The sequence below is a fragment of the Elephantulus edwardii genome, unplaced genomic scaffold (genome assembly GCF_000299155.1).
Source record: "Elephantulus edwardii isolate Elephantulus edwardi_28Jun2011 unplaced genomic scaffold, EleEdw1.0 scaffold00040, whole genome shotgun sequence".
NCBI classification, from domain to species: domain Eukaryota; kingdom Metazoa; phylum Chordata; class Mammalia; order Macroscelidea; family Macroscelididae; genus Elephantulus; species Elephantulus edwardii.
In genome coordinates, this window is record NW_006399790.1 from 9,355,142 (window position 1) to 9,376,644 (window position 21,503).

The following is a 21,503-nucleotide window of genomic DNA, read 5'->3' on the forward strand; positions in this document are numbered from 1 at the left end:
CCAGCCGATCATACAACTCCATGATTAAGCCTCCCTTTCCCCGCCCCCACCACATCAGCTTTTTGGATTGGCGATAGCTCCACCCTTGGCTACAGATCAAGCTTTAGACACCTGCCTGCTGATTTGAGACCCCTCTGGTCAGCTCAAAGTTTCCACCAACCTAGGAACAGCAGAACTGGCAAGCCCTGTTGGATCTGGCCTCTCCTTCCTGAGACTTTGAGATGGAAAACCGAAACTTGTCCTCAAATGGCTTCCAAGTCAGAAATGAGTCTGGAAAGGGGAGTGGAGCCCCCTGCCTGTGGCAGCCAACACCAGGGCTGGAGCTCCGTAGAGCTCCTCCTTGGATTCTCTTTCCTGCTCCTGCTCCACACTTGGATTTGAAGGAGTTCCAAGACTCCCCTCTCTGCATCTCTGGACCTCACTTCCCAAGGCCACACCCCCACTTGCTGGAGAATTTCAGCCAGATAGCTCTGCTGAGGTGTCCTGCGGCTCAAAGCAGCATGGGGTCTTTGAGGGGAGCTGGAGGCGGGGTAGCTTTGTTCTCTGGGGAGCGATCTCCCAGTCCCCAGTCGGAGTCCTCACCTTGACTCCAGGCCACTGCTGGTGGTCCACAAGCCCCTCAAGGGGGGGAATCTTCAGGCAATGCAACTCACTGTTCCATGAGGCAGAAAGGACTGAAAGGATTCAAGCCAGGAGCCATCAGGTCCACTAATGTTAATGGGGGGCGGTGCAGACCCGCTAATGTTAATGGGGGCGGTGCGGGGGCAGGGAGCGGGGGTGGGGGAAGTGGGCGGAGTGCTTGTGAGGGCCAAGGCTTTTGAGAGACCCGGAGTGTTGACAGTAGGGGCACAGATAATGGGACCCCAACCTCTTGGAACCAGTGGTCTCTCACCTTTAAGTCTTTCAGAGCCTAGGTTTCTCACCCATGAGGACTGAAGGGAGCCACAGACTTAACACATCAGTCTTCACTAGGAGGCCCCACAGGGAAAATCCTGGCCTCCCTCCTGGACGCACCACCTATGGGGGCTCCCAAGAGTCCCTGAAGGCTCAGATGTGTTGGGCTCGGCCTCTTCGGCGGTGATTTATCCCCATTAATACTCAGGGTGCACACCTAACACCAGTTATGTATTCCTTCCACGTAATGGGGCTGATGCTTGTAGGTCAAGACCTCCCTTCCTCAGACCCTTTCTGCCAAAAAAAAAAAAAAATTTTTTTTTGCTACCAATGCAAAGGCAAGTGGGTTTTAATCCACCAGCTGTTTTGCGGGTGAAAGGTTGGCACTCTGCTACATGAGTTTTAATGCCTCTCAAAACCCACTGGAGTGTCAGCTATGAGTTGATTCTAACCTAAGGGTACTCAACAACAGTCCTTCCCTTTGGGATGATATGTCTATTGGCACGCTCCCAGGCTTAAAACAAAGGCTGAATTCTGTGCAATATGCTCATCTTAGGATTGGAGCGGGGAGCTCTCATTATGTAGTGCATGAGGAGGTGAGTTGGTAATTGAAAGGTGAGGCCCTTTGAATCCTCCTTGAGAGAAAGGTGGCCAACCTCCTCCCATGTGATTTACAACCTCAGATTCCATTTTGATTAGATAGCCAACCTGCTGAGACATTTTGTTGTTGTTGTTGTTGTTTTCTCTAGGATATAGTAGAGACAAAAGACTGCTTAAATTGAAAACTAATGTTTTAAATTGTTTTTGCCATCCAGTCAGGTGGCCCTGTGCATTAGAGCAGAACTGTCCTACATTGTTATCTTGGTCGGATGTTTACAGAAACAGACTGCCAGGCCTTCCTTCTGTGGTGCCCTTGAGTGAGCTCTCACAGTCAACATTTAGGTCCATAGCCAAGGGCAACACTTCTCACGACCCAGCGGGGACCATCTTTTTCATTATCACACTGAAGAGCAACGATGTCAGGCTGGAGACTAAGGTGCACCTGCTCCAGGCTATAATCTTCGCTATTATGTGATATGCATCAGAGAGTTGGACAGTGAATAGGGACGACAGAAAGAGAATTGATGCCTTTGAGCTGCGGTGCTGGAGAAGAGTACCCTGGACTGCCAAGAAAACAAACAGATTTATCCTAGAGAGGGTTATACCAGGCTGCTCCTTGGAGACAAGGATTTTGGGGCTTCCTCTGACATACTTTGGGCATGTTGCAAGGAGGGACTGGTCCTTGGAGAGGGTCATCATGTTTGGCACAGTGGAGGGGTGGCGCAGGAGAGGAAGACCTTCGATGAGATGGATCGATTCTGTGAGTGGAGTGATGGGAATGAGTGCGTTTGAGATGGCTAGGTTGGCACAGGATAGAGCAGAGTTTAGGGCTCTTGTACATAGGGTCGCTATGAGTCGCAAGAGACTCAATGGCACACAACAACAACAACAGCTCCTGCTTTATCTGCAATGCCACAATCTAGTGGCTTTCACAAACAGAAATGCGTTTCCTCACAGTTCAGGGGGCTACATGTTAAAATTCAGGGTGTTTGCTCCAGAGGAAATGTCTTTCTCTGTTGTTTCTGGGGAAGGGTCTTTGTCTTTTCCCAGTAGCTGTTTCTTGGATTCCTGGTGAGCTCTTGGGGTGTGGCATCTCTTGCCCCTCATCTTGTTTGCTCAATCAGCATCCTGGTATCTCAAAAATAAACTGACTTGAGGCAAACTCTACATTAAAATAAAATAACAAAGAAACCCATTTCCAAATGAGATCTTAACTACTGGTATGGGCTTTAGGATTTACAAAACCTACCTGTTTGGGGGGAACATGATTCAATCTAAGTACCTTGGTTAATATGGGTCGAGGTAGACTTGCTCAGCTGGAGGGAACAGAGAGTTCCTGGAATTCTCGTCAGTTGCCAAAATTACTCTTTCCAGCTGCCTGTCCACCTAAATCACCCCTGTTTCCATTCATCTCACCACAGTCAAAGCTCCAGTCTTCACCTGCAGTCTGTCAAGGATAACGGAGTTTGAATGCTGTTATGGGGTTCCAGGCTCGCAGTCCGGCATAAAGTGTATTGGAACTTCTAGACATTTAACCTCATGAAAACATCACCCTTGTTTCTCAGGAACTGTGCGTAAGACAGCCAGGCAAGGCATGCTTATAAATCCCTAGGACAAGAGCGTGGGACACTTTCCAGTCTTACAAGTTAGGAGGCTAGAAGTCTGAATTCAGGGTGCCAGCTCCAAGGGAAAGAATCGTCTGTCTGAGGAATCTGGGTGAAGGGCCTTGTCTTTTTTTTTCAGCATCTGTTTCCAGTTCCTACCCTACTCAGAGACTTTTCTCTGGGCTATCTAAAATATGAAATTAACTATTAGAAGCTGCTTTCCAGTTCAGCCTCTGTGTCCTCAAATACATTATGTGTCTGCCCTGGTGCACCGCTCCCTCACCTCCATTTAGTACCCTCTGACTTCAATCCCCTCACCCCTAAGCTCCCAAGAGATCAAAGCCCCAGACTGCCCTTTCTCAGGGCCTGCTCTCCTTGAAACGTCCTTGATCTTGGTCCCATTTTATTACTGCCTTTTGGTCACAGAGAGTATCTTACCATCTTCTTTCTCCGGAAGCTGCTCCTTCATTCTAGACATCGTTGTGCAGAGATGGGTCTTAATTATCCCACATTACTCAGGACTAGAAAAGACAGTTTGAAAGAACCAATACTCAGTGAAAAACAAGGAATAAATGAGCCACTCAACAGGGCCTTTTTATTTTTATTTTATTTTTTTAATTAATTTTAATGAAAGTTTACAGAGACTTTGGATTTCTATTCATTCATTGTTGCACTTTTCTACCTGCCCACCTCTCCCTCACAATTCACTCTTCTCTTTGAAAAGTAAAAGAAAAAAAAATTCTTTCATTGTTATACAATCCCTCCCACAAAGTCCACTCTTCATCCATATTCTTATGCAAAGGTAGCCAACATATATATGCTTTACTTTTACAAATAGAAACAGAGAAGTGAATAAGACAAAACAAAAACTGACCTTATGCTACTTTATTATACCAAATATGCTATTTGTGAGATGCAGTCACATTGCTGAGAAAATCTCATTTGCAAAGCAATGTTACCTTGTTCTAGACCCTACATTCGCCCCACCCTGCAAAAAGATGCAAGTTTTTCTGATTGTTTTAGAAAGATGCTAAAACCCATGCTCTCAAAATTTGTATCAATAAAGTGAAATAATTGTGTAATCTAGATCATAAAGTTAATAATGAGAATAAAATGTGGAAAACATCAAAAGGAAAAGGACGAAGTTACTGATGTACAAGAGAAAGGAAAAGAGGTTCAATAGGATGCTTTCTCCAGCTCAGCCCCAGCCTGCCCACCACTTCTGTTTTGGACCTCAAAGGAATAATGGCCTCAGACTTGACTAGGGCTGGAAGGTCTGCCCTGGGTGCCTCTGGGAAGCTCACAGGCTGTTTCAGGAGCCCTAGACCTGGCTGTAACTCTGGCCCTCCTTTCCTGATCTCTCAAAGCCTCTTCATATTGCGCTGGGAAGGCACTGGGTGTGGTATTCTTGATCTTGGCCAAAAACTCCAGGACTTGCATCTTGCTGGTTTCAGTGTGGGCCCTGGGACCCCACAGGAACTCGTAGCGTGGAGGGTCACTCCTGGGCACCTGCCTGTACTCCACATACTTTTCCTGCACCAGATCTTGGGTGATGAGCTTCCTGGGCTCCCCAAAGATTACATGCTTCCTACCATCAAAGAGCCCTAAGATACCCAGGAATTCCCACATCTCTTCCTCAGTGGCCCGGTTGCCCTTTAAGAAGATTATGCCCAGGAGAGGCATCAGGATTCCATTCCTGGGAAACTCGCCATCATTATTCAGACTTTCTTCATTGGTGATGCTGAACTTGCTGATGAGGATGTAGGATCGAGTGCTGGGGTCCACTTCCTTCAGGATAAGGCCAAAGACCAGCTCCATCTGTTCCAAGGTTCTCCTCAGGATCTCAGGGAAGTTCACCTTGTACTTCTTGTTGATGGCCATCATCATTTCTTTCTTCATCACGGGCTCTTTCGTTTTATACTTCTTCAACAGGAAATGCATCAAAACATCTGCCTCCCTAATCAAGGGATCCCTCTGGTAGCTGTCAGCAGAGGGGGGAGCATCACAGGAACTTGGCCTTCGCTCATCTGGGGCCGGGGCCCCTCCCTCAGCCCCAGTGTAAGAAGAACCTGCAGCAGCACTGCTGGTGGAGGGGTCTCCCTGAGGACCCTGGAGGATGGCAGCAGCCCGGGAGCTCTGGGGAGAATCCTCACAAGGAGGAGAGGGATAGAGGGACCCTTTCTCAGCAGCTGCAGTGGCCTGAGCACCCTCCATCCTGTGACTTGCAGCTCGAGCCTGGACACGGGACTCTTGGGCACGGAGCTTACTCTTCTGACCACGAGGCATGGTGACACCGGACAAGGGAGCCAGGCAAGATTCTGGGGGCAATCACAGGTGATGCAGACCCTCTAAGGCTGAGGAGCTCGCTCCTCTTTCAGCAGGAAGTGGTTTCCTTAGGATCCCTCAGGCTCCCTTTCTCCCAGTCAGCAGACCCTGAAAGCCCTGTACAGGAAGATGGACAAGGTTAGGCTGCAAGCAGGCAGCTCTTCCAGGGTCTGAGGGAAGGGATTGGCATGGCTGGGAGACTCAGGACTCTGCCCTCTGTCACTTGGGTCTTGGTAACAGCAGCAGTGGGGCTTCCTGTGGGGACTGAAGCCCTCATTTCCCTGGAAAGGGGTCAAAGTGCTCCACCTGTGGCTTCCCCATCAGGGGACCCGCAGAGCAGAGGGCCTGGCTGAGCTGTACCCATGCTCCCTCTGTAGGGAACACTCTCTATGAGGATTTAGGATCCCTGCCAGGCACCCTGTTCTGGGATCTACGATCTAGGTCTCCATCCTCTTCAGGACACAGATCTTCCAGTGACAGGAAAACTCATAGCAACCTGACTTTAGGGCAGAAATGGGGGCCTCTGTGGTGTGTGGTTAGTGCAGGTTGCCCTCGTCTGGGACAGCAGTCATGTGGTCACCTCTGCTGGAAGGATGGCACTCAGGAACACTGGGGTCCTCACTGCCACAAGTGCCCCTCCTTGGCCCCCTCTACACACTGGGGGGCCCATGACCCCACCCTCTTGAGTATCTCCAGGAGTTGAGTGGCACCCTGGCTGAAAGGTCTCAGGGCTACCAGGCTGGGTTGACCCCCAGGTAGACCCCTCTGTCTGCACACAGGCCCTTACCTGGACCCCGACCGTTGCTAGCACTTGAGGCTGTTCTAGTGGCAAAGAGCCCACAGCCCCCACAGAGCAGACACTTAAACGACTGAGCACCCCCAGCAGGTGGAGGTCAGGACTTGTCACACTCAGTGGAGGCTACAGAGGGACCTCAGAGAGCGGCCACTTCCCAGAGACGGTGGTCTCTGCTGCTGCTCACTCAAGTCTCCATCCAGATGCCAGTTGGAGCCTGGTGTCCCTGCCTCTCTTGCCCAGGCTTTAAACAAGAGGTCCAGGGGGGCAGGAGGGGACATGACAGGACATGCTGTGTGCCACCCACTGCCTGGGGCGTCCCAGCAGTGCTGCGGGTGTGGGAGTGGGAGTGTCAGTGATCTCTGCAGAGGCTCTTTTGTAGACCGTTCCACTGTAGTGCTCAAAGTCCTTGTCATGTCTCTCAGGGTCAGAATCTTTTTCCTAAGTAGAACTACTCAGGCATGCTCCTCACCACTGGGTACCCTCAAGGCAGAAATTAATGGACAGCTCATCCTAACCACTCTGCCTTAAGCCTCCTGGGTTCCACAGCAGGGGGATTTGGTGTGATCTCTGTTCTGGACCATACATCTTGATTTTGCTGTTACTGTGTACATCTTGATACCTGACCTTTGTCAGGCATGATGATGCAAGAAATGTTAATGACCCCCACCTACCCCCGCAAAGTGACTTCCAAATATTGGACCTTTTAACAAAACGGCAGCTGTTGCTATGTATGTTTTCACAGCCCTCCTGTCTGAAAATGTGTTTTCTCCAGCATGTGTTTTCACATTATGCACTACCCTGGGACAAAGAAAACCCAATCTGGCAAAAATGCAGTTTAGGAAGGAAAAAATCAAATAATAAATTTAAGATCGCTGGCTAGGTGACTGCAGCCAACTGGGGCCCCAGGCGGTACAGAGTAGATGTATACCCACCCACAAGGTTTTCAGAGCTGCACTCTTTTTTTATTAATTTTAATAGACATTTACAGAGGTTTTGGATTTCCATTCATTCATTGCCGCACTTATCTCCCTGCCCAGAGCTGCACGCTTAACCAGACCAGATTGGCCAGGCTTTTCTATCTTGGCACTTTCAGGTGGGCTTGACTCGCCAACCTTTATTAGTATAGTACTCAGAGCAGCATTCCTGCTACCAGGCAGGGAGTGTGCCCCAAACGACCAGCCAGTGTTATGTTCAAGGACACCAGAAAAAGAGCACAGAACAGTTTGTCCATAATGTTAGAGTAATTGGTGAGTATCTGTTTCCATCTTAAGGTCAGTCTCCTAAGGCAGAGCCACATCTATCCTTGCACATTTCCCTTTCAGGCCAATAGAGTAACCCCCCCACACACACCTCTACCTCACACTTACCCCTTAAAATTCCCCTGCTGCACACACAGCCTAACTTAAAATTCCCTCCCATTGAGAGATCCAGGTGGCCCGAAGGCCCCCAACTGTCATCTACATAGGGGGAATCCTGAAGTCCTCGCTCATTTTTAGAACTTAAATAGATCTTCGAGACTATCTTAACTGCTGAGCCCCAAAGTCCCCAAGACCAAAGTGAAGCCATACAAAGAGCAGACGTTCAATTGTCATTTAAGAAAAATGAGAGCCAATGAACAAGAGGTCTAAATCATAACAATTTATTTTCTCTCTTCTCAAATGAACACTTCCAGGCTCGTGTACATTTAACTCTTGCCAAAAGGTATAAGGGAACCCAACGATCAACCACCTTTTGTATTTTATTTTTTGTCTTTTTCCCCCTGGAATCTCATGCTCTCAACTCCTTCCTGAGGACTTCTTCACCATTTCCACCATTTCCAAGGATGTCTCTGCTGCCACGCAACCTTAGGTACCCTCTGGATCACAAATGAGAAGAACTAGAGCATTTTCTATTTCATCAAACATAAAACCTTACATTCAAAATTTTTTAAGGAAGCAATAAATAGAAAAAAAGGATGAATTTAGGCTCAGAATCTAAAGAAATTGCCAACTAAAAGAGATGCAACATCTGAAATCAAGCTAGATCTCCAAGTTACTCACATACAGCAGGACCCCAAGAAGGCGGGCATGTGCCCCCTCACAGCCCCACGCTGATTCCACTGCTTAGAAGACTACCCGCCACTTACAACAACAAGGTGAAGAATCTGCCTCACACTCTTCTAGAGTGGGAGGCCTTGCTGGACTTGGCCCTGAATCGGGCCCTGGCCCTGGCATTCATCCCGACCCCAGGCCAGCCTGTGCCGGCTTCTCTTTCTTCCTCATCTCTCCAAGTTTCCAGATACAAGGTTTGGAAGGCATTCTGGTCCACGTCATTGAGCTTGGTCAGGAACTTCAGGACCTTGGTCTTGCAGGCTTCAGTGTAGGCCCTGGGACCCCACAGGAACTCGTAACATGGAGGGTGACTGCCGGGCACCTGACGGTACTCCAGGTACTTTTCTTGAACCAGATCTTTGGTGAGGAGCTTCCTGGCCTCCCCAAAGATGAAGTGCCTCTTCCCATCATAGACGCCCAACCTATTCAGGAATTCCCAGACCTCTTCCTCACTGGCCTGGTTGTCACTCAAGTGCATCATGCCCAGAAGAGGCATGAGCAGCCCGTACTTGGGAAATGTGCCACTACTCAGATTCTCTTCTCTGCTGAATTCCACAGTGCTGGTCAGGACGTAGGACTGAGACTCAGGGTCGACTTCCTTCAGGTCAAGGCCAAAGACCAGCTCCATGTGCTCGGTGGCCCTCTGCAGGATCTCCGGGAAGCGCTCCTTGTACTTCTTGTTGATGACCTTCATCATCTCTGCCTTGGTGATGGGCTCTCTCAGCTTGTACTTGTGCAGCAGGAACTGCAGCAAGAAGCTCATCCTCTTGATGAGAGGATCTCTCTGGGGGCCCCCAGAGGAACTTGCACTGTCGTCTTGGCCCTGGGCACTTTCATCTGCTCCTGTGCCAGAGGCATCTGCACCAACAGTGGGGATGGGTGGGAGTCTATGAGGCCCCAGGGAGAAGAGATAGGCAGCTAAGTACGGAGAAGCCTCACGAGGAGGAGATGAGGAGGGAGAGGAGCCTTCCTCTTTTGCTGCAGGGGCCTGAGCACCCTCAAGAGCATGGGAATCACCTTGAACCTGGTGGCGTTTTCCATGGGCACGGTGCTTATTCTTCTGACCTCGAGGCATGATGAACACTGATAGATGTGTTGAATGACAGGTGAAGCTGGAAGAGCAAAGGTGGGGAAGGTTGAGCTCTCTGAGCAGAGAGTTGCCTTCTTGGCTCCAACAATCACTGCTTTGCTGAATTCTTTGACACTGCTCTAGGAACTCCCAAGGCTCCTCTCTTCTGGGTCCTGTGGAAGAAATGAAGAGTAAAGTTGGGACTTCTTGAGGTGACAGCAGGGACTATGAGTGGGGATTGTATACACGGGGTTAGTAAGAGTGAGGTCTTATTAACTCATTTTCAGCACTATCATATCAACAGCTGCTACCAGGACACGCCTGGGCTCTTACCCTCTGCTATTCTGATGCTGATACTTCAAATGCCTCTGAGAGCCACACGGAGGAAATGACAGAGAAGTTCAGTCACCACTCCTAGAAATGGGGAGGAGTCAACAGGGACAGCACAATGCAGCCTATTCTGTGCTGAGTTCCTTGGACACCTTCATCCTCCATCAAGGCCCTCACCTAGGGTGTCCCATTTTGACCAGGTCCCAGGACAAGTGAACGCTACACCTTATCTCATCATACCCAATCCAGGACTGCCACTCGTACAAAGAGAAACTATCCTATCTCATCCTGTCTAGAAACTCCCCATTCATTGTGCCCAATACCCCAGGGCTGCCACATATAGGAAAAAAAAAAGTGGCATTCCTGAGAAAAAAAAGTCAACCAAATAGTAGCAGAGGAGAAATTTCTCAGCATATTTAAGAGTCATTGTTCTTGTTGTTGTGTACCATCAAGTTGGAAGCGACCCACAGCTGATCCTCCAGAGGGTTTTCAGAGGCAGTTAATCACACAAGAGGAGACTGTCCATCCTGTGGGGCAGCTTGCAGATTTGAACCACGTGTCTTTGGGATTGCAGCGCAGATTCTCACCACTGGGCTACACAAAACCAACATTAGTCTCCAGAAAGACCACAATCATTCCTCTTGCGAAAGGCACCCAGAAAAGGATGTCCTTTCTTTTCTATGATTGTTTAATATTTTATTTTAAATCCTAGCCAGAGCACTAAAGCAATAAAGGGGGGGGGAGTCTCTAAACGGGCAAAGAAGTAAAATTGTTTATAGATGATGTGATTCAATGTAAGGAGAATCAAATGAAGTCGGCAAGAAGATTAAGTGGCAGGGTACAAGATCAACATAAAAAGTCGGATTCCTCAACAGCATGAAAGGGAACCAACTAAAACAAATAAAGAAATTAATACCATTTAGATAATCACCCAAAAGATTAAATACTTCCAAATAAATCTAAGCAGAGATACAAAAGACCTTGTTGTGGTGGTTGTTATGTGCAGTCGAGTCACCTGCAACTCATAGCGACCCTGTGCATAACAGTCCTAAACCCTGCTCTATCCTGTGCCAATCTCACTGCCTCCAACACACCTACTCCCATTACCCCAAACACGGAATCAATCCAGCTCATCGAGGGTCTTCCTCTCCTGCACTTGTCCCTCCACCCTCCCAAGAATGATGTCCTTCTCCAAGAACTGGTCCCCCCTTGCAACATGTCCAAAGTATGTCAGACAAAGCTTCAGAATCTTTGCCTCCAAGGAACAGCCTGGTTTCACCCTCTCCAGGAAAAACCAGTTCATTTTCTCAGCAGTCCATGGTATATTCAATACTCTCCAACATCACAGCTCAAAGCCATCAATTCTCCTTCTATCCTCCCTAGTCATTGTCCAACTTTCTGATACATAGCAAGTGATTGTAAAGACCATGGCCTGTGGATCAGGTGCACCTTAGTCTACAGAGTGACAGCATTGCTCTTCAGTACTTTGGAGAGGTCCCTAATAGTAGACTTTCCCATCACAATATGTCTTGTAAATTTCAATCTCTTCACCATCCATCCTGATGCTGCCAACTGACCTTGTGGTGAGAATCTTTGTCTTCTTGATATTGAGCCTCAATCTATATTGAAGGCTGCTGCAGCTTGACCTTCTGCAGCAAGTGCTTCAGGTCCTCCTCGGTTTCAGCAAGTAGGGTTGTGTCATCTGCACAATGCAAGTTGTTGATGAATCTTCCACCAATCCTGATGCCACACTTCTCCTCATACAGCCCAGCCTCCTGGATAATCTGTTCTGCATACAGGTTGAAAAGGTATGGAGATAGAACGCATCCCTGGCGTACACGCCAATTTTGAACCATGCAGTGTTTCCTTGCTCTGTTCTGACGACTGCCTCCTGGTCCAAGTATAGGTTTTGCATTAACACGATCAAGTGTTCTGGGATTCCCATTCTTCTCAGAGTCAGCCACAGTTCGTTATGATCCACACAGTCAAACGCCTTTGCATAGTCAATGGTACAAAGATAAGACATTCCTCTGGTACTCCCTGCTTTCAGCCAAAATCCATCTAACATTAGCTACCATATCCCGAGTACTACAACCCCTTCTAAACCCAGCCTGGACTTCTGGCAGTTCTCTGTTGATGTGCTGTTCCAGTGGTTTTTGGATAATCTTCAGCAGAATCTTGCTTGTGTGTGATATCAATGATATTATTCGATAATTCCCACACTCTCTTGGGTCACCCTTCTTTGGAATGGGAACAAATATAGATCTCCTCCAGTCAGTTGGCCAAGTGGTTGTCCTCCAGATTTCTTGACACAACTTGGTGAGCACATTCAGGGCAGCACCTGTTAGCTGAAATATGTCAATTGGTATACCATACATTCCTGGGGCCTTATTTTTTTTGCCAATTCTTTCAAAGCAGCTTGAACTTCTTCCTTCATCAACACAGGCTCTTGCTCATATGTTGTTTCATCAAATTCTTCTGTGTCTGCCAATTCCTTTCAGTTCAGTGACTCTGTATTCTCTTTCCACAAAGAAAATTACAAAACACTACTATAAAAACCCAAAAGGGCTAAATAAATGGAATAAGAAGACTTACCATGAAGAAAGTGTGAATACTATCAAAAGGCATCTATAGATAAAATGAAATTTCAATTTAGACCTCAGCATAACTCTTCAAAGAGATGGAAAAAACAATCATTAACTTTATATGCAAAGGAAAGAGACACTCGACACAAAAAACACTACTAAAGAAGAAAAACAAAGTAGGAGGCCTTACACTTCTAGATTCAAAACCTACTCCACAGCCAGAGCAGTGACAACAGTCTGGTATTGGTACAATTACAGATGTAAAGACCAATGGAACAGAATTGACAACCCAGAATTAAACTCACCACTTATACAAGAGTCCACAGGTAGATGCAAGTGCTGATACCACATGCAAGTAAAATCATACTAAAAGATTATTTAAAAATGGCTGGAACAGTAAGTACATTGTGAGGGAAGTTCAGAAAAACATCATCTCACATTGGTTATCTTTTCAGAAGGGGCCAGTCCCTGGAAAAAAAGACATCATGCTGGGAAAGTTGGGGGGTGGGTCAGAGAAAGAATGGAAGAACCTCAACAAGACAGACTGACACAGTGACTATAACAATGGGTTCCAGCAAGGCAGATTGTGAGGATGATTCAGATCTGTTGGGTTGCAAAGAGTAGTAGACAACTGGGTGGGACTTAGCAACAACAATAACAATAATATGGACAGCTGATCTTTGACAGAGTCCAAAACCATTAAGTTGGGAAAAGTACTTCTTTAACAAAAGGGACAGTAAAACTGGATACCTACTTATTCCCATAAAATTGAAACAAGATCCACACTTCACATCATATTAACACGCAGCTGCAAATGACTGTAATACAATGGGGTTGGGGGGGTGGGGAATGTGTTTCTAAGCACGGCAGTCAATTTAAAAGTGTGCGGCAATGTGTTAAAAATCCTAACTCAAAATGGAGCAATACATAAATATACAACCTAAAACTATAAAGATCCTAAAGTTTAAAGAATCCAGAGGCCTTAGTCTATGGCATTAATTGACTATAAACATTAAAAAAATGTGTCAACAACAGAAAACTGACTTGATGGCTGGGACCTTCTAAAAACTAAATCCTACATAGATTAAAAGGCTTATAAATAACAAAAAATTTTTAATCTATACATTGGGAAAATATTTCGTAATTATCTGTCAAGAAGCTCAGGTGGTTCGGTGGTAAGGAGCTGCACTGTCAACTCAAAGACAGGTGGTTTGAATCCACCACCAGCTCCACGGGAGCAATGTGGGCAGTCCCCACCAATGTGATTTACTGCCTCTGAAAACCTGCTGTGAGTCAGTTTTGTCTATGAGTCAGCTATAAGTCAGTTCTGACTCGACTGTACACAACAACGTGCATCTGACAAGGGACTAATTTCTAAAATTAAGGAAAACTCAAAGGCCTCAACAGCAAAAAGACCACTAACCTCATTTTTAAAAAATCTGCAAGACACATCAGGAGACACTTTACCAACAAAGACATTCAGATGGCCATAAACACATGAAGAAATGGTTGCGATTATTAGCTATTGGAAAGATTATTAGCTGCTGGAAAGATTATTAACTATTGGAAAAGGTGAAAATCAGAATAACACTGAGAAAAGCCCAAAAACAATAGCAAAGTTTAATAAGACAAATTTTAAAACATGCTGGCTGCAATGTGGGAAGATTGGAACTCTTCATCATTTCTGGTGGGACTGTAAAATGGTATATCCACTGTGGACAAGGGTAGCACACCCTGAAAAGGTTAGAAATAGAACTGACCCATTTGAGTGAGCATGCTCACTACCAGGTATACTAAACAAGTCAAATGTCCCAAGTTTGATGAATCAATAAATACATAGGCACAATAGAATGCTATGCAGCATGAAGAATAACGAAGAATTTGAGAATCATAAGGTGGGTAAATCTAGCAAAGTCAGTTACAGAAGGATAAATAACAAAAGTCCACTATTATAAAATGCTAGAGGAAGTTTATACCTAGAAACTTTTTTTTTAATGGGAGGTGAGACGGGGAATCACATTCACTTTAATGTTGTTGTTGTTGTTGATTGCCATTAAGTCGAGCACAAAGCATAGTGACCCTATGAACAGAAGACTTAAGCCTTTCTAAAAGTACATTCATCAAAGTTCATAGAGTTTCCAGAGGCATGTTGTTTAGGAGGTGGATGCCACTCCTGCTTCCAAACCTGTCTTAAACTGGTAGCTCCACCTAACACTGTCCACCATGGGTAACCGTTTTGTCACTTGACACCCCAATGGCACAAGGTTCAGCATTACAGCAACCCCAGGTTACCTCGGTCCTGCATATTGACAGAAGAGTGCTGAACCACTCAGAAGAATGGTCTTCCAAAATATAGTAACAACCAATTTTTAAATACAGAGGCCCTTTTCTAGGTCTTGTTGACTCTAAACAAGAGGCTTAAATAAAAAAACAACCAATATAGTATGTTGTTGCTGTTATGTGCCATTGAGTCGCCTGTGACCTGTAGCAATCCTATGTAAAGCATCTCTGAAGCCTGCCCTGTCCTGAGCCCGTCTCACTAATTCCAACACACCAACCCCCATTGCCCCACATACTTTATCAATTCACCTCATTCAGGGTCTTCCTCTCCTGCTCTGTCCCTCCACCCTTTCGAGCATGATGTCCTTCTCCAAGGACCAGTCTCTCCTGGCCCAAAGTATGTGAGACAGAGCTTCAAAATCCTAGTCTCCAAGGACAGACTCAGTTTCACCCTCTCCAAGACAGACCTTTTTGTTTTCTTGGAAGTCCATGGATTGTTCAAGACTCACCCCAGCACCACAACTAGAAGGAATCAATTCTTCTTCGGTCATCCTTAGTCCCAGCTCTCTGAAGCATAACAAGTAACCGAGAAGACCACCTAAATATGCATCTATTATTTACAATTAATAAGGATGTCAGAAGATGAATCAATGCCTTTGAATTGTGGTGTTGGCTAACAATGTATATCAAGGTGGATGAAGGGGAAATGTCAAGTAAAAATAAAAACAGAACACCAACCTGGAGCTCTGGTGGTGTGGTGCTAGGGAGCTGTGCTGCCAACCCAAAACCAGCACTTCTGATGGTTTAAATTCATCAGTGGCTCCGTGGGAGAAAGATGGGCATCTCTTCTCATGTGCTTCAAAACCTCCGAAAGTCAGCTAAATGTTGGTTCCAACACCACAGCAATGACTTACTGAAGAGAAAGATAATGGAAAATAAGGAGACGATACATGCAGTAGCACTTAAAAAAAAAAAAAAAAGGAAGACATACGGGGATGCATGAGAAATACCACCAACAACGGGAAATACTGCTGTTGTGTTCCCTCCAAGTCGGAACCTACCCACAGCTGACCCTCCAGTGGGTTTTCAAAGGTAGTAAATTCCACGGGAGATTTCTCATCTTTCCCCCTCACAGAGCTGCTGGTGGGTAGATTCAAACCACCCACCTTTGTGTTGGCAGTGCAATTCCTGGTAAGGAGCTGCCCTGCCAACCCAAAGGCAAGTAGTTCAAGTCTACCAGCTGGTCTGAAGAGGAAAGATGGACAATCTCCTCCCATGCAATTTACTGCCTCTGAATTGGTCAGCTATGGGTTGGTTCCAACTCAATGGGACTCAACAACAAAAAAGAATCCATTCCATGCATAATCTTCCATTATCAGCCATGATAAATAGAAATCTATAGGTTGATTTTTAAGCAAATAGGCAAGGTGAACAGATATGGGCAGACAAAAGGGAATACTCCCACAACTAATGTTTGGTATATGATATTTCTGCATTCATATTGGTATATAATATTAGGTTCAAATCTGTTGTTCATAGAGTCACTATGTGTTCTAGTCTACTGGATGGTACCTATGCTCAACAACAACAACACAGGCAAAATGAGGAGTGGCGGGTCTGGAAAACTTGGGAGAGACACCAGTGTTCTCTACTGGGGGAATTCATTCATTTCTCACTGAGGCTTCTCACCTCAATTCCAGTTTCGATGCGGAGTTCCTACATCCATCAACATGAGCCCGACCTGGAAACAGGGGTCGGGGCTTCGTGCTCTGAACGAGAGAAGTGTCATGGCGTTGCACACACACACGGCTGTCACTATTGAGCTCAGAGCAGGGGCGGAGCTATGGGAGGCCCCATTCACGCTGGGAACACGTCATTCTCGCTAGACTTCCTATAACTCCTCCATCTCGATCGTCTTCCCAAGAACAGCACCTCCATCCCCGATATTGTTTTAGGCTGAAGCCGAGGCACAGATAGACCTACAGTAACGGGCTCGAGTACTTCTGAGATGGCGAGGATGGTACAGGGACAGATCTGTGATTCATAAAGTCCCTCGGAATCACAGCCGAAGACCAGCTCCATGTGCTCAGAGACTCTGTGCAGGACCTCAGGAAAGCGCTCCTGGTACTTCTTGTTGATGATCTTCATCATCTCTGCCTTGGTGATGGGCTCTCTCATCTTGCACTTGTGCAACAGGAACTGCAGCAACAAGCTCATCCTCTTGATGATGAGAGGATCTCTCTGGAAGCCCCCAGCAGTGGCCTCAGAGGAAATTGCACCACCATCTTGGCCCTGGGCATCTTCTCCGGCTGCAGCAGCAGTAGGAGTAGACGGGGGTTTCTGAGGACCCCAGGCAGTGAAGGAGGGACCAGGAGAACACTGAGGAGAAGCTCCATGAGGGGGAGATGAGGAGAGAGAAAAGACTTCCTTGCAGGGGCCTGACGACCCTCAGAAGCATGGATGTCACGAGCCTAGTGGCATTTCTCACAGGCATAGTGTTTACTCTTCTGACCTGGAGGCAGGACGGCACTGGCAGGGATGCGGGAGGAGGACAGATGGTAGGGGCCCACTGGAGGAAGGATGCTAAGAGTGCTGTGTCCCTTCAGCAGAGAGATACCTTTTCAGCTTTAAGAACCCCGATTTCCAGAGAACTCTTTCCAGCCACTTCCCTAGGAATTCCCAAGGCTTCTCTCCTCAGGACCCTGTGGCTGAAATTAGTGCCAGGTTGAAGTTGCAGCCTGACTGCCTTTCTTGAGACTGTCTGGGGAGAAAGTAGGTGTTAAAAGTAGAGATTCTCTGTCCTGGGTTACTTGGTGGTGGTGGTGGTTGTGGGGTCTTCTCAATTCATTTTCAGGACTATCCTATCAACTGTTGGAAAATCCTAGCTCTCCGCACCTCTACTCTCTGCTATCTTGCTGTTTACATCTCATGACCTTCTGAGCCCTGTATGGATTAATCTTGGCACAATATCTTTCCCATACCATCAACTCAGGCAAGCCTTCTCAGCCATGACAGGACAGAGAGGTCTGTTCTCGCCTGGATTCAGTGGAGGCCTCTCATGGTACTTACTCTTCTGATCTTAAGGCATGATGACACTGGTACAAGTGTGGGAGGACGGATGAAGTAGGTCCACTGAAGTGTAGAAGTACAGAAGGCTGACTTTCTTCAGCACAGCAAGTTCCCTCAGGCCATATTCAGAGTCTCCAGCTGGACTCCCCACCAGTCCTGAGGCCCCATATTCCTCCCATGCATGATGAGAAACCCTAGCTCCCAAGTTCAGAAGCCCACCTTCCTGCCTCTCTGAGCCTGGGAGCTCCCTTTGTGGAAGTTAGGAGGCATCATATTCAACAAGGGCTGTTGGGAAGGGACTCCAAAGGCCAAAGCTGTTAGGTGGTGTCAGTGGGTCAACAGTAGGAGCAGGGCTCTTGTCCCTTACTCTTCCCGAGTTCGTGGCCCTTTAACCTATCACTCAGGAAACTCATCTTGCTACCAATTAGGTTTCTGCCTTAACAGACTTCAGTTACCGGAATGGAGTAAAATGGTCCCCTTATGGAGCCTTAGACAGGGAGTACAGGGTGTGGGTCTTCTCAGAAATGCTATTTGGGTCAGTATTCTAGGTAGAGCCCCTTTATCAGGATAGCCCCTCTTCTGCCCTATTTGCACTTAGGGGCCATGCTTTAGTTAGGGACAAAACTCCTCTCATTGTCTAAATAGAGCTGCACCCTATAGACTGAGACAATTCCACGCTGAGACCACTGTGGAAGACATGGCAGGCCACTTCAGCCTGAGAGGAAGCTCTGGTGGTATGCATAGGGATATGGACTCCCATATCAAAGAGGGTGCCTCTCTTGACAGTTCAAATCCACCAGCTACTCTGAGGCAGAAAAACGGGCAAACTTCTGTGTGATTTAAAGCTCTGACAACCTGCTGGCGGATCAGTTATGAGTCAGTTTTGACTCAACAACGAGTTTGAGAATTTTTTTTTTATTTGGGTCACACACACACACACACACACACACACACACACACACACACACTTTTAGTCAAATAGCTTTGTTTGGTGCTCCCTATGCTAATAGAAGGGGCTGAGTTCCAAGGGGCCTTTCATTTGTCAGAGGTCACCTAAAAAACACACGAAATTCCAGCAATAAGAAATAAAAGACTGGAGCTGGAGACTTTAAGTGTTTGCCTGTTGACCACATAACTACAACTATCTGCATACCAATGAAACAATTTTTCTTTTACTTTTCAAAGAGAAGAGAGCGAACTGAGGGTGAACATTTGCTTCCGAGCCTGGGGCTGCAGTCCTATAAGCAGAAACACTAAACTCTGATAGACATCAGCGTGAGCGAGCACCCAGAGTGAGCAGTTTAAAGGCCTAAGGGTCATTGACTCAGGAACAGTGAGAGACCAAGAGTTCTGCCCTCCAAGCTCCCCAAAGGTCTTGACTGTCCTCTTTACCAGAAATGACATCTCTCAACTTGCATCTGGGAAGTGCCCAGAAGGCCTAAGAGGTGGGAAGGTAGGCTTCTTAGCCTTGGGGGTTGTGTCTCTGATCATGGGAGGAGCCTCAAGTCCCAGGACAGCTCAAGAGTCCCCGGGTGAGGCCCCTGAGTGTGGACTGAGGGAACTGCTGAAGGAGCTCAGTCCTCTCCAACTCTGTCCCTCCTTCTTCACCTGCTCTCCTCACACACTTGTAGCAGCGTTCACCATGCCTCGAAGTCAGCCGAGGAGTAAGAACCCTGGCCAGGAGAAATGTCAGCAGGTGCGAGGAGACACCCAAGATCTTGAGGGGACTCAGGCCACTGCAGCAGGAGAGGAAGGCTCCTTTCCCTCCTCTGCTCCCCGTCCTGGGGCATCTCCTCGCCAGAGCTACACTGTTCCTCCCACTCCCCAGGTTGCTCAGAGACCCCCACCCATTCCCTTGGCTGCTGAAGGTGCCTCTTGCACAGGGGATGACGAAGTTGCCCAGGACCAAGATGATGCCTGTGCAAGTTCCTCTGAGGGCCTCGCCGCGACCCCACAAAAAGACCCTCTAGCCAGGAGGATGTGCTTGTTTCTGCAGTTCCTGCTGCACAAGTACCAAATGAAAGAGCTCATTACCAAGGCAGAGATGATGAAGATCATCAACAAGAAGTACAAGGAGCACTTCCCGGAGTTCCTGCAGAGGGCCACCGAGCACATGGAGCTGGTCTTCGGCCTTGACCTGAAGGAAGTCGAGCCCAAGGCTCAAGTCTACGTGATTGTCAGCAAATTAGAGTTCAGTGAGGAAGAGAATCTGAGTTGTGGCAGAAGGTACCCCAAGTATGGCCTGCTGATGCCTCTCCTGGGCATGATGCATGCGAGTAACAACCAGGCCAAAGAGGAGGATGTCTGGGAATTCCTGGGTAACCTGGGAATCTACAAGGGGAAGAAGCACTTCATCTTTGGGGACCCCAGGAAGCTCCTCACCGAAGATCTGGTACGGGAGCAGTACCTGGAGTACCGCCAGGTGCCCGGCAGCGATCCTCCACGCTATGTGTTCCTGTGGGGTCCCAGGGCTTGTGCTGAAGCCAACAAGAGTAAGGTCCTGGAGTTTCTGGTCAGGATCCGTAAAATGGACCAGAACGCTTTCAAAACCCTGTATTTGCAAACTTGGAAAGATGAGGAACAGAGAGAAGCATCCGCGGAATGGCCTGGGGTTGGTGTGAATGCCAGGGCCAGGGCCCGATTCAGGGCCAAGTCCAGCAAGGCCTCCCACCCTAGTGGAGTGTGAAGAAGGTTCCTCCCCTTGTTGAAAGTGGCGGGTAGTCTTCTAAGCAGTGGAATCCAGATGGGACTGTGAGGGGGGCACATGCCTGCCTTCTTGTGTGCCTGCTATATGTGAATCACTTGTAGCTCTAGCTTCATTTCAGATGCTGTGCCTTTTAATTTGAAAATAGCTTTAGATTCTGAATCTAAATTGACCTTAATAAATGTATTAGGGTTTTTCATATTTAAAGGTTAAAATTTTGCTTGGGTAAAAGAAATGGAAAATCCTTGGTACTTTATAATGATACAGAAGTAGCTTTGGTGGCCAGCAGACAGGAGTATCCATGGAAATGCTTAAGAGAGCGCAAAAAAATGTTTGGGAGCACAAGATCAAAGAAAAGAAACATAAAAGATGGTTGATTATTGATCTCCCTCATACTTGCCCCCCCCAATTCATTTAATATAATTTACTTAAGTTTGTAAATAATGTAAACTAATTTCAGAGAGGAACGTATACTGTGAATAACTTAACAGAATCATTACACTTAAAAAAGAAAGTCTTAAAAAAGACACCTCCACAAAGTATAGACAGGACGGATTTAAAACCACATATTAGAAAGTAAATAATACAAATAAAAATCTACAAATGCTCCTGTGTAAAAAATATTTGCTATTAATGTTAAGGAACAAGCTAACTTGTTAAAGACACATATACACACACACACACCACACATCCCCATTTTCCAAGACAAATTAACAAGTAGGTTAAAGCAACTTTAAAATTGTGAAATTAAACAAATGTCTATATGCATATGTGTGATGCTGTTGCTGGATACTATTGAGTTGGAACCAGCTAATAACTGACCCTCCAGCAGGTTTTCAGAGGCACAGGAGGAGATTGCCTATCTTTCTCCCACAGAGCAGCTGGTGGATTTGAACCATATACCTTTGGGTTGGCAGCGCAATTCCTTACACAAAGCCACCAGAACTCCCCATATATTTTGTGTTAGCATGTGTTTATGGTTTGCTCATACGATTGTTATTGCTGTCTGTTTAACAAAGATTGTATTATCTTAAGTTGATTTTATCCACATTTAACAATACTTCGGAGATATGCATAATCAATATAATTTCAACATTGTGGAATAGAAAACTTTACCCTTTAAGATAATTGTACAGTAAAATACTTCAGATTAGCAA

The 21,503-nt window shown here is 46.7% G+C and overlaps 3 protein-coding genes across 3 annotated transcripts; 1 reads left to right on the forward strand and 2 right to left on the reverse strand.

The window, feature by feature from the left end:
• Nucleotides 1-4,349: 4,349 nt before the first annotated feature.
• On the reverse strand, nt 4,350-5,384 carry LOC102868484 (melanoma-associated antigen B1-like). The gene has a single exon (XM_006885099.1). It carries the CDS (start codon nt 5,382-5,384, stop codon nt 4,350-4,352), a length of 1,035 nt encoding a protein of 344 aa, XP_006885161.1.
• A 2,983-nt stretch (nt 5,385-8,367) lies between these two features.
• Nucleotides 8,368-19,286, reverse strand: LOC102868889 (melanoma-associated antigen B4-like). Its single transcript, XM_006885100.1, has 3 exons — nt 19,268-19,286; nt 16,637-16,882; nt 8,368-9,167 (listed from the first exon to the last, which is right to left on the reverse strand). Exons 1-3 carry the CDS (start codon nt 19,284-19,286, stop codon nt 8,368-8,370), a joined length of 1,065 nt encoding a protein of 354 aa, XP_006885162.1.
• On the forward strand, nt 19,285-20,328 carry LOC102869287 (melanoma-associated antigen B4-like). Its single transcript, XM_006885101.1, has one exon. It carries the CDS (start codon nt 19,285-19,287, stop codon nt 20,326-20,328), a length of 1,044 nt encoding a protein of 347 aa, XP_006885163.1.
• The last annotated feature ends 1,175 nt before the right edge of the window (nt 20,329-21,503 follow it).